This window comes from Phacochoerus africanus, chromosome 3 (assembly GCF_016906955.1).
Source record: "Phacochoerus africanus isolate WHEZ1 chromosome 3, ROS_Pafr_v1, whole genome shotgun sequence".
Classification (NCBI taxonomy): Eukaryota; Metazoa; Chordata; class Mammalia; order Artiodactyla; family Suidae; genus Phacochoerus; species Phacochoerus africanus.
The window spans coordinates 180077995-180091437 of NC_062546.1; the positions used below are offsets into that span (position 1 = coordinate 180077995).

General features: G+C 34.5%; 1 protein-coding gene across 1 annotated transcript in view; it reads right to left on the bottom strand.

Annotated features, from left to right (window-relative positions):
* The window catches only part of ERBB4 (erb-b2 receptor tyrosine kinase 4), a 1133324-nt gene that overhangs the window by 528900 nt on the left and 590981 nt on the right, over positions 1 to 13443 (bottom strand). The window contains exon 3 of the mRNA XM_047773400.1: positions 5719 to 5905. Within this exon, the coding sequence (XP_047629356.1) occupies positions 5719 to 5905 (187 nt within the window). The remainder of the gene's footprint in view (positions 1 to 5718; positions 5906 to 13443) is intronic.

Here is a 13443-nt window from a genome sequence, read left to right on the forward strand (position 1 = left end):
AACCTAGAATGAATACGTCTCTTGTCTAGGTCAAGACAAATGTCAGGGCCAGTGAAGGGTCAAATATGATGATGGAGATTTGAAATGAAGGGGGGGGCAATAGGTGCTGGGGGTGAGGCACTGAAAGGCAGAAGGAAGAGCTGTGGAGTACTGAAGGCAGCAATCAGACTGAGTGTAGATGAAGAAAAGCCTCAAGCGTCTTGCCGCCAGAGAATGAGACCTTATACTTCAAGTAGTTTCGAAGTAGTATCAGAGGAGACACTGAAACTTGGAGCATCTTTTTGTCTAAACATTTCAAAGCCCCAGTGAAGCAACAGGAACCTATTTGAATATGCAGAAACAGGTACAATTGTTTTGTCAGTGTGTTGACACAAAGGAAAGCTAAAAAGAAAACAATACAGAGAAATAGAACTAAGGTTTCCTAAGCATCCTCTATGTGAAAGGTGCTGTGGTTGACACGTTCCCTGCTTTATTTTCCTAATGCCTATAACTAACACTCTGAGGTGGAATTTTCCTCCTGGTTTTAAAAATAAAGAATCTCAGTGAGACATCTGGACTGTTAAGGGGATAAACCATTTAAATAGAGATTTTTTTTTTCTGATTTCATATCTATGCTCTTTGACATACATTGAGTCAGTTACAGGTGGTCTGTCCATTTCAAAATTAGATTATTTTGGAGTTCCCGTCATGGCGCAGTGGTTAATGAATCCGACTAGGAACCATGAAGTTGCAGGTTCGATCCCTGGCCTTGCTCAGTGGGTTAAGGATCTGGCATTGCTGTGAGCTGTGGTGTAGGTTGCAGCTCGGATCTGGCCTTGCTGTGGCTCTGGCGCAGGCCGGCAGCTACAGCTCCAATTAGACTCCTAGCCTGGAAACCGCCATATGCCACGGAAGAGGCCCTAGAAAAGGCAAAAAGACAAAAAAAAGAAAAATTAGATTGTTTTTTACCATTACTCGATAATGCCAAAGGGGGTTGAGGAATTTGTATGTTGAAAGGTGCTACATTACTTCAGGGCACTATATTAATTCATAGCCACTGCACACATGATGCAGAATGTAAAACTCTAACATGACGTTCAACTATTACATCAGTTCAGATGTATCTCCTAGACTAGATATTTCATTTTTAGTATATCTGAGTTAAGTAAATTTAAAACATCCTTAATATTACTGTTGTGGGCTCCCAAAACTAACTTAAGCATTTTGCTTTTTGTTTTCTTTTTGTTTTTGTCCCCATATCAAATAATATTCTAATTAAGGTAACTCAGAACAGAGTTAATGGAACAATTAGAATAACCATAAAATATTAAAAGCATTAATATGTGAATGTACAGATCTAAAAATACATAGGGTATTTGGCTAATATTTGGAAAATGTAAATTGTATATTTGTATCATCTCACATTTTACTTACTCAAAAGATAATTCTTATAATGCATAAAGTGAAAATGCAAATATTCAATATGAAATTCTGTGAGAAAAGAGAATATATTCATGTATTAAATTTGTACTTAGACCATCATCATTATAAATAAGACATGAATGCTAGAATAGACACAAGTATATGTAGATAGTTTTCAAAAATTTTTTCATATCTACATTATAATACATAAATGAAATTGTATAATATTGTCCACCATTATTAACAAATGAAGTAACTTTATAAATTATAGAAGGAAGAGAATAACAGCAGTTTTGATATCCAAAATAATGAAAAAACCCTTATATTTTGGCCAAAGAGGTGACTAGATATAGGAACTCTTAAACATTAGGTTGTGAATATATTAAATATCAGTTTGAATTTTGAATAGGAATACTTGGTTAAGAAGCAGCTGATAAAAAAATTAGCAGAACATCATCACTGGGAATGGTTAATTAATAAGAACCAAAGCCACATGCAAGTGACCTTAACAGAAGAAGTAATAGTAAAGTGTCTCCAGTTCTGTACTCTGATGCAGTGGTGTAATTCCCAGTGACCTTGAGATAATTACATGCCTGAAGGGACACACTGATGAAACTATGGTTTCTCCCCTGACCAGAAAAGGATGACCCAGTGTTACAGGGCACCTAGAGCTTGCCAAGACAAGTCCCCCAATCCCCTTTAGATTGTGTAGCATATTCTTAGTCTAGGAACCTGCCTCTTCTCCACTCTGCCCCATCTCACCCATAATGGACCAGGGAAATGTGAGTGGCAGCAATAGCCAGGAAATATGTTTGAGTATTATCTTGTCTTTGGGCATGACCAAAATAAAAGTATCTAAGTGGGATCTATAGTAATGTTTACAGTCCAAAGAATATCTTTTGGTGAGCTTCAGGTTAAATTAATAAGAATGTGTAAGGTGAGGAGTTAATTTATATACATGTAAGTAGCATCCAATGATTAACTTTTACATATAACATTCCTCATGTTAAGAAATATCCCTTTTACACAAAGAGTTTATAGGAGGCATGTGTATTGTTATAAAGGCATACTATTCTAAAGTTAACACAGCAAAAAAGATTTCAGGAGAAACACAAAATATGTATATATCAAAAGCTTTGAAATTAAATCTCAAAATTCATTGTTATAATACTAGTTCTTGTTATTTATCTTATAAAAGCTATTTGTCTTGATGAAAACTTAGAGAGAAAATTATGCCTAAACAGAAAATTCACAATAAGTTGTTATTGTCCTTGTAAGTATTTGCCATTATGTAAAGTTGGCACTAGACAAAACAGTGATACAGAAGAAACTTTATTCCCAGCATCTCAAAGCTCTTTTCCACCCACATGTTTCCATCCAGGCTCCTAATGTGTTCTTTTCATTCTCACCTCAACTGTAAGTACATTTCTTGTCATTCAATCAAATAGTTCATTCTGATCATTGGAGGGATCCTTAAAGCACTTCCTGGTGGACCACTTCCCCAGGATTTCTCACCCATAAGACCTCAAGTGAGGTCTAAAAATTTACATTTCTTTTCTTTTCTTTTCTTTTCTTTTTCAGGGCAGCACTTGCAGCATATGAAAGTTCCCCAACTAGGGGTGGAATCGGAGCTGCAGCTGCCAGTCCATGCCACAGCCACAGCAACGCAGGATCCGAGCCAAGTCTACAAACTACACCACAGCTCAAGGCAACATCAGATCCTTAACCCACTGAGGAAGGAGGCCAGGGATTGGATGGTACCCACATCCTAATGGATGCTAGTAGGGTTCTTAACCTTCAGAGCCAAGACTGCAATTCCGAATTTGCATTCCTAAAACAAGCACTGAGGTGATACCCATGCTGCTGGTCCCTTAAGAACTGAATTAAAAGTTTAATTTGCTACCACAATTAGTCAGGGAGGTATGTGACTACTCAGCAGGTTTTCTATTTCTCCTCATATTACACAAGATAAGTCTAAAATTAGGAGCAGCCCTCGTAGCCCTAATCTTAATATAACATCAAAGTTTTTAAAAATGTTTATCAGCTTGCCTTGTATAGCACATAAACAGACAGCATAAAACAAAAATCTTCTCAAAACACATAAACAATCTTGCCTGAAGAAAACTGCAATGTTTGCTTGCTATTTTAATCAGCTTACCTAGAACACTTAGCTCTTTAAAATATTAGCGTAGAGCAAATTGTATCCCCAATTCCTCTTTGTATGAACAGTTGAACAGTTAGGTGTTTTCTCTCCTTCCTCATTCTTGTACACAGATACAATCATGTTTACTGTGGAATTTTTGATTTTCAAAATTGGATTTTCAAAAATTTAGATGATTTGGAAAATTTCATAGATATTTAATATATACATTAAAATTCTGAAATTTAAGTATATATTTAAATTTTCCAAATTGTCTAAATTTTCCATTTATTTTAGTGACCTTTTCATTAGTTCATATTCAAAAATGAAATTAATAGCAAATCTTGAAAATTACATGTATATGTTTTAAACACCAAAATCATTATTTTATTCATTTATTAATTACCCATCTCAACTGCTACACAAGAAAATATCATAAGGCTTTCTGGAAGTTTATGGAATAACAGGTCTTAAATAAGTGTTATATTTTGGTATGAAAGAAATTAAACAACTGTCGTAACCATACATAAGACATAGTCTAAGCTTACTCAATAGATAAGGTATGTTTAAATGTGGCATAACTTGGTTAATGGACTTTTAAAATATTTTAATAGCACTGATGCTAAATGTGGAAAATAATAAAATTCTTTAAAGACTAATTTTCTCTGTGAAAAGATTTTTCAAAGAGCACATGTTGTGGAATAACAAGATAATTCAAGTATTACAAAAATTTGAAAATAAATGTATTCATTTCTTTAATATAATCAGAGAAAAATCATGAACTACAATGCCTCTTTTGCAAGCTTTAACTTGATCATGTTATTTTTAGATTTCTAATTTCAATCATTCATTTTTTCTCTATCTGTTCCATTTCCAAAATTCTTCCTCCTACCATTATTTCCATGCAAGTAGCAATTTAGTCAAATATCCTGCTCTTCAATAGAAAGCTGTCTTTGGAAGAAAAAAAGGTAAAAATGTTGATGGAGGGATCTATAAATTCTGAGCAATTTGCACTTGCCATTATGTCATCAATTCTACAGCAATCATGTCCAAAATAAATAACATAATCAGCACTCCTTTCTTCATTCAAACTATCCCAATTTTAGCTCACATGTCTGGATAACTATGAAGCTACTCCTGACTTAAAACTATATATTCTATGACCACTGTAAGGAAAAGAAGCCTATAACTTTAATCCCTGACAGTATTAATCTTATTTGTTTCTTAATATTTTAAGGCAATACTTCCAAAATGTTTCATCTTCCAATATCAAGAAACATCACCACTGTGCGGACTCACACACACACAAAATCAACAGATATTTTGATGCAAAATATGTGGAAAATATTAATTTATATTAAATTAATAGTTTAAACTCCTTTCTCCCACTGTGAGATAATTAATTACTAATTAGCATGTTTTGATTACAGACACATATGGTGCAATTCATGATTAGAGTCATTTTACCAAAATCTTCCCACCATAGCCTTTGTGAACTCTGAACCATATGAACTAAACAGATGCCAATGGGATTGCAAGGACCAGCTTAGAAAGCAAATGCCTGAAAAGTATTTTTTGTAGCAAGATGACAATTTTAGGTTGTTAGCAATTACCTATTTCCAATCTTTGGTTAAAAAAAAAATCACTGATATTAGAGCATTCTGAAATAATTACTGATGGTGTTTAGTGAGTTACTGAATAAGAGAAATCAAAACTGAATTAACACAGTAGTATGTTTTCCAAAAATAGAGACTATACAAAACCTAAATTAGTGGAACTAGATATAATGGTTTGTGTATATACTGACCTCTAACAAAAGTAAGAGTTTGAGTGTCATTGCAGAGATTTGATGATATGGTCTGCTGTTCACCTGAGACCATCAAACACAGCATTCTTAGCCTGCTTCATATCTCAGTTTTCAGTCACTGAGCACCTCCTTAGAGTGTACTTCTGTTCAGCTGAGATAGTCCCATGCTATCCTTCAGACTGCACTTACACTATCTTTACATAAAGCAAGGACATCGTAGGGCATCCTTTCTCATAAAATGAATAAACAATAGGTATTTCAATACTCGAAAATATTCCTCAATGTAACGCACACTGCAGAAACCATACATGTAGAGTGTCTATTACAGTATATTAATGAGTATATTTTCTATTTTGTATATTTTCCTTACCTGTTAAGTTCTTCAGTCCAAGTTCTTGAAGTCCAAAGTTTCCATCTTTCCTGTAGTTTAAGAATATTGCCAAGGCATATCGATCTTCATAAAGTTTTGTCCCACGAATAATGCGTAAATTCTCCAGAGGCAGGTAGCGAAACTGATTAAGAGCCACCAACACATAGCCTGTGACTTCTCGTATAGACTGAAAAGATATAAACAATTGCCTATGTTAAACAATTAAAAACTGTCAGTACGTTTATGCAGTCATTTAAATAAAAATGAGTATGTAAATCTAGTTTTCAGCTTTTAATTGAATACATAATTTCCACATCATATTGTAAATAATTGGCTTGATACACAAGATTAGATCACAAGGGTTAGGATCTCAGATGAAGAATAAGTTGTATTTTTTAAAGTCATAAATATGCTTATAGTAAAAATAATGACTTTCATTGTATGAAGCATTCTTCATACCTGAGCTTTGAATATAATTAAAGGAATAAAGATCTTGTTCTTTGACAGAATAAAATGAGTAAGGATAAATAACCCTTATAAATAAGAATACATTCAAACTTTATATTTAAAAAAAAGCAAACTGGTAAGCTTATCATAAATAGAACAAAGCTGCATGAGTTTTTAGACTATGGGATAGATTTCAAAGTGCTATGTTAATGTTTAATTCTATAGTTATCAAAGAACAATTGTGTTTGTGTCTCAGGGAGATACATATATCTCTGGAAGATATATACGCAATATGCATTAGAGACTGATTGTGGTCTCTGATTTGATTACAGCCACAATTTTAATTTTTACTGTCTAATGGGTTGTTTGTTTTTCTCTTTTTCGGCCACACTCCTGGCTTATGGAAGTTCCCAGGCCAAAATCTGAGCTGCAGCTGTGATCTACTCCACAGCTGCGACAACACTGGATCCTTAACCCACTGCACCAAGCTAGGGTTCGAACCCACACTGCCTCAGATACAACACCGGATCTTTAACTTGCTGATCCACAGTGGAGAACTCCTACTGTCTATTGTTTAAATGTAGTTGTCTATGATATAATTGAATTTCTTGAAGGTTTGTGAGACATTTTAAAGCAAAAATTCTCAAAAAAGGCTTGAGGTTTCAGCTAAAGCTATAGTTTTTAATCAAATGTACATAATGACAGAAATAAATATAACGCAAAAGTGTTAATGAAAATCGTTATTTGATATTATTTAATGTCAATTCAAAGTTATGTTAGACCTCTTAATTTCAGATGTCCAAATGCTCAGTCTTTGGCCCTCTCTTTTTCTCTGTCTACTCATACTCCTTTGTAGTACCCATTTTTAAAGTTGATGATCTCCAAATTTTACCTCCAAATTCTCTCCTAAACTCCAAACTCATAGTTGGCATCTTTACTCGGATGCCTCATAGATTTCTCAGATACACCTACACAAGACTAAAACCCTACTGCACTTCCCAATCCCTCCAGCAGTCTTTCTCATCCTTGAGGTCAACCCCTCCTTCCTGCTCTTCAGGCCAAAGTCTTGGGGCATTCTTGGCTTCCCCTTCACATACCAAATGTGGTGCATCCTATTTGTTCTATCTTTAAAAGGATTAGGAATTCACCCACGATGACAACCTCTAGTGTCATGTGAACCCTCATCATTCTTCATCAGGATTACTTCAATAGATCTCCCTATTTCTGCTGGTGATCCCTTATGGTATATTGTCAGTGAAGGCTAGCCCTGATATTTTCAAAACAGAAATCAAATCATAACACTTCAATTCTTAAAAATGAAACATCTCCCAAATCACTCAGAGTAATAATCAAAGTTTTTTCAATAATGAGTCAAATTCAGTATCTGTGCTGTCCAGTACAGTAATCACTAGTCATGTCTGGCTACTGAGCAACTGAAACACAGCTGGTATGAATTAAGATGTATTGTCAGTGTAAAATGCACTGGGGATTTCAAAGATTACATGTTGAAATGGACACATTTTAGATAAATTTATTTACTATAGATGCATTTTTAAAGTTGATTCACCTATTTCTTTGTACTTTTATATTGTGCTACATGAAAAATTAAAGTTACATTTTTATGGCTCTCATTGTTTCTACTGGATGGTACTATACTATACAATCTCGTCATTATTATTTTTCTGACTTCTCTTTCTGTCTCTCTTCCTTTCTCACTTTATTCTATTTTTGCTCATCTCTTTGTTATTCCTTCAACATGCTGAGCATTGTCCTACCTCAAGGTGCTCCCTGTTCTCTGAAGGGCCTGAGCTTCTCTCCCTCTCGTTATCTTCTAGGCTGATTTTTCCACTGCCTTCAAGTTTTTGCTCAAACCTCACCTTCTCAGTTGAGGCTAACCCTCCTTGACCTACCTAACATGGCAAACCTTCCGCCTTTCCGCAATCGAATTTTTATTGTTTCTATAGTACTTCTCACCCTTTAGCAAACTACATAGTTTATGTATTTACTACATTTAGTATTTAGTCTTTTGTCCCTTTCCTAGCATATGATAATCAATATATTATCAATATCAATATATCAATATTTATCAATATATTGATATATCAATATATCAATCAATATATATCAATATATAAATATAAATAAATATATAAATATCAATATCAATATACTCAATTTGAGCACTTATGTGTCCCATGAGACCAGAACAGTGCTTGTACTTAGTAAGAAATCAACAAATATTTGCTCAGTGCTCTGGCTATTTATTGCCATACCTCCACCACTAGAGAGTCTGCCAAGTCCAGAGGAATGTCCATCAGTAGCCCGCAATCCCTACTTCTAGATCATGCTTCAAACCCATGTGAACCCAGAATTCCATTCCGTAAAGTCCCAAGTATTTAGGCAGGGCCTGTGATATCATCTTTCCCAGTTATTTTCTGTCCCCCAGACAACAGACAATGCCACTACTGTGCATACATCTAGGAAGGATGGGTGCAGATATTTAAGGGGAGAGTGGATGGATTCTGAATGTATGGGCTAGTGGGTCCATTTACTTGTATGCAAGACCCCTCACAATACTGGATAAAACTAGATGAAGGAAGGGCTACAAGCTAGAGGCCATCTCTCCCTATGCCCTCACCGTATTCCTGAGAATTCAAAAAATTTTCACATTTTACTTGGCCTTCCAGGTCATTATAAATATATAGCAGCCAAAATGGGAGGATAGAATTTATTTTACTGAATTACATTGGTTTTATTTATAGTAAATCATAAAATACCCAATATCATAGTCGTCCATTTATTCTCTCGTCCCAGATCCACAGTTCTTAGGGATGAACATGCTACTAATAATCACCTTGATAATTAGCATGCTAAAAGAGCAAAGTTGGAGACAAAGAGGGAGAGTACTTAATGAAACTATTCAGGTCTGGTATTCGAATTGGAAACTGAGCCTCAGTGGAAATTCCTGAAACACTGAACATTTGGGATTGAAGAGAGAAACGTTTTTTGGGAATGTGAAAGAGGACTTAAAGATCAACAATGGCATGCATTGTGTATATGTTAAAATTTGTTTCAAATTTACATTTTCTTGGAATAGTGTTGCCCTAGAGTCCTTACGCATTCTCCTTCAACCACTGTTGCAATGATTGAGCTGTTATCCCTTTGATTTCTCCGAAGAGGGATCATAAATACTGTCTCACATCATTCAGTCTAAAAAGTAAAATTGTTTCTTTCCTTATAAAATCTTTTTAACTTGTATATAACAATTATCAAGTTTTCTAGTCACAATAATATCACTATGATAAATATCGGGGTAGAGAATATATTACCAATCATTTGTCTAAAATATGTTATAATATCTATTATTCTTCCTCACAAACTCACTATTAGCTCCAACTTCCCCTAGGGAGTGGATCTTTTTAACAAAAACTGTAAATCTCTATTGGTTTATCAGAGGATAGAAGGTCACATTGATGGGGTATCAGAGAAGACACAGTGAATCACAGCGAATTCAGGAAAAAGAAGTTTTATGAGCAAAGACTCGTGTCAGTTGTGATTTTGCAAAGTTTATTAGAGGGATAAACTCTTTCTAGCTATTAATTGATAAAAATGTGCCACTTGACATGGCTTTTGGACCACACATTACCAGAGGCTGCAAATAACCTATAAATAATGAGGGCTCTAGTAAAAGAAGTGCTTTATCCTTTTTTTTTTTTTTTTTTTGGTCTTTTCTGGGGCTGCACCTGCAGCATATGGAGGTTCCCAAGCTAGGGGTCTAATCAGAGCTGTAGCCACCAGCCTACACCAGAGCCACAGCAATGCCAGATCTGAGCCGTATCTGCGACATACACCACAGCTCACGACAACACCAACTACACCACAGCTCACGGCAAAGCCGGATCCTTAACACTGAGTGAGGCCAGGGATCAAACCTGAAACCTTATGGTTCCTAGTTGGATTCGTTAACCACTAAGCCACAACAGGAACTCCCTAAAAGAAGTGAACATGTAGAAAAGGATCTACTAAACATAGAAAAAGATGCTCCAACTGCCCTGAGTTACGCAAGGAAGGAAAATATGACTAAAAATATCTTTGCATTCACATATTATTTAATGTATATATTTAAACTAATTACAATGTAAAATTTATACTTCTCATTCCAGAGTCTGCACTGAATTATTCTTAGAAATATCTTTGTTGTCTTCATAAAATGTCAGGTTAGAAGCAATATGACTCCCTTGTCCGGATTCTGGGACTGGAGGAATTTACTGTTTTCATTGAGGTTCTTGTACCTAAAATGAGTCTCTTTCAGTACCTATTCTGCTTATATATTACTACCGGGTCTTGCAAAATGACACATGTAAACTAAACATTAGCTTAACAAATAATCCTTTTTCTATGGGAACTCTGGATATCATGATTATGTTAATGCTGAAAAATCATATTTTCAAAACATTTTTTAAAATGCCACCCATAAGTAGGTGATATATAATTCATTCATAGTGAATTATTTGAGAATAATGACAGCAAAGATCCTATTCACCTTATCACAGATATCCCTTCCTCCTACCCAGAAAATATTGTAAATATTAAGAGATAAAAGATTATAGCAAATCCCTCAAATCAGGATTTATTGCTCTAATCTTTCATATCTAGAAGGGCTCATGGGACCAAAGAATTTTTAAAGAATTATGGGAAACAAATATATAATTCTTATATTAAAAAGTCACAAGTAAGCCTTGATTTTGTCCTCCTAGGTTATCTATTTTCTAGAATTCAGAGTTACATTCTTTTAGGTACTCTTAAAACCTTTCTATGAACAAATATCTTGAAACAGCTCAAAAGGTAACACCACCACAGACAGCATGAGCTACAATGCATAATAATTGCAAATAAAATTATAGGAAGCAACTTACTAATGGTAGGAATGCTTAATGCTGAAAAAGCGTAGCGTGATTAAGAGTGGTTATGGATACTCATGTTGCAACAGAACAAAGGGTGGGGGAAAAAATGTAATTGTAATGTATACATGTAAGGATAACTTGATCCCCTTGCTGTACAGTGGGAAAATAAAAAAATTATAAAAAAAATTAAATCACCTTGGTATCTTTAAAAAAAAAAAAAAAAAGAGTGGTTATGAGTTGATGTTGGCAGGTCACTAGGCAATCTGGGTAAAAAGTGAAGACTTACCTAAAAGTGTCAGTTAAGTTTACAATGTCTGACAAGGTCAAATAATCATATTAGCTATCCATTGTTCTTTCTCTCCTCTCAGCCATGAGAAAGAATGTGAGCAGCACAAGCCTTTTAACTTTTGTCTCTCTCTTTTTTTTTTTTGCTTTTTAGGGTCACACCCTCGGCACATGGAAGTTCCCAGGCTAGGGGTCAAATCAGAGATACGGCTGCCAGCCTACACCACAGCCACAGCAATACAGGATCCGAGCCTTGTCTGTGACCTAAACCACAGCTCCCGGCCACTCCAGATCCTTAAACCACTGAGCAAGGCCAAGGATGGAACCTGCATCGTCATGGATCCTAGTCAGGTTTATTATCATTGAGCCACAACAGGAACTCCCAAGCCTTTTAGCTTTCTCAAAACTTTTAATAAAAATAAAACAACTTTTAAACATAGGGACTGATCTATGGAAAGTATAAAGATAATAAAGGTGGGTTTAATTTCCAGGCAAATTGGGGCTCAACACCTAGTCTTTATACTTTCTAGTTTTGTATCCTCTCTGAATCACAGTTTTTTCATCTTTAAAAAAAAAACAGAGAACAATACCTCTCTTATAAAGATGTTAAAAGGATTAGAAGACATAAGAAAAAAAAATCTGGCAGATTGTAAGCTTCAGTAAATGCAAGCTATTACATATACTGTTATTTCTGTTAATACCCAAGGTTGATAATCTGTGTCCAATCTGAGTTGAATGCAAAAATAACTATAACAGAAGAACCATTGTTTTTAATCTCTTTATTATATGACCTTTGGTGTATATTTATATATATATAAATTTATATATTTATATGTATGTGTGTGTATATATATATACATAGTCTCTGTAAGTTGCAAATTATTCCTAAATGATAGAATCAGTTTATGTGTATGTTATAGCCCTTAGTACAGACCCTGTCACTAAATAGACATTCAATAAAGGCTGTTGGATAAAGAGAGATTAAAAAGTAGAATGCAATGCTTAAGGCATTTTTAGATATTGTTTCCCATGGAAAATGGCTTTATGAACTTTCTGATAAGAAAAAAAAAAATGTTGAACAATACAATCATGACTTGTGCCCAAGGACCACAGTGGTAATAGAAATCATCAGATGCCCCACCAAAGAAAACTCTAACTCTGGCTCTGGCTTAATATGCTTAGTCCCAGGAAACTGCCTATTTTGTCAACCTACCAACAAATATCTCTCTCTCCTTGTGGTATAAGCTTCTGCTGACTAAAAAGGATTGATTTTCATTATCAATGTACCCTTCTACAGCTGTTTCGTTCGAGTAAATGTCATTGATGATCATTAAATCCTTAAATGCATCAAAAAATCTTCTAACTGAAAGGACAATTTGTTCTGCTCATGATATTTAATGATAGAAATCAAAAGAAATGGAAAAAAAGAGAGATTTGATCAACTTCTCATACCATATTAGCAACAAACCTAGAAAAATTCATGGTTTGTTCTGAAAGACAGAAATTTATAGCCATTTTCTCCACATGATAGTTTAAGAAAAATAATGTTACAAATTTCCCAGGATTTTCAATGAGTGCCAGTCAATCGAAGATTGGAAAAGACTGTACCGCTACACTGGCCTTTCCATTTACCTTTAGATCATTCCAGAAAAATCAGTGTTTATTATCTTTAAATGTATTTCACTTCACAACTGCTACAACATGATTAATTTTTTTGTATTTGACATAATTCTTTTATTCTTTAATTACAGTTGATTTTCTCTAATTTTATACTTATTGGAAATAGTGAATAGTTCCTTAAATGTTCCTTCATCTGCCTTAAGATTCAAGTGATTGCAATACCTCACAAGTGAATATTTAATCAGTGTTTAGAGACAATTTTATGCACAGTAAAAGTACCTATGTTCTTGGCTAAATGTGTAAAATATTGCTTTCTGGATCTTTTCCTCCTCAACTTATACATTAAATTATTGTTATTTTTCTTTAATATAAGCTCCACTTTGAAAATATACCTATTTACTTTTATTAAGACCTTCTGCAGCAAGTTCAAATTGTTCTGAATTCTTCTACTCCAGTGTCTTAAGCGTTC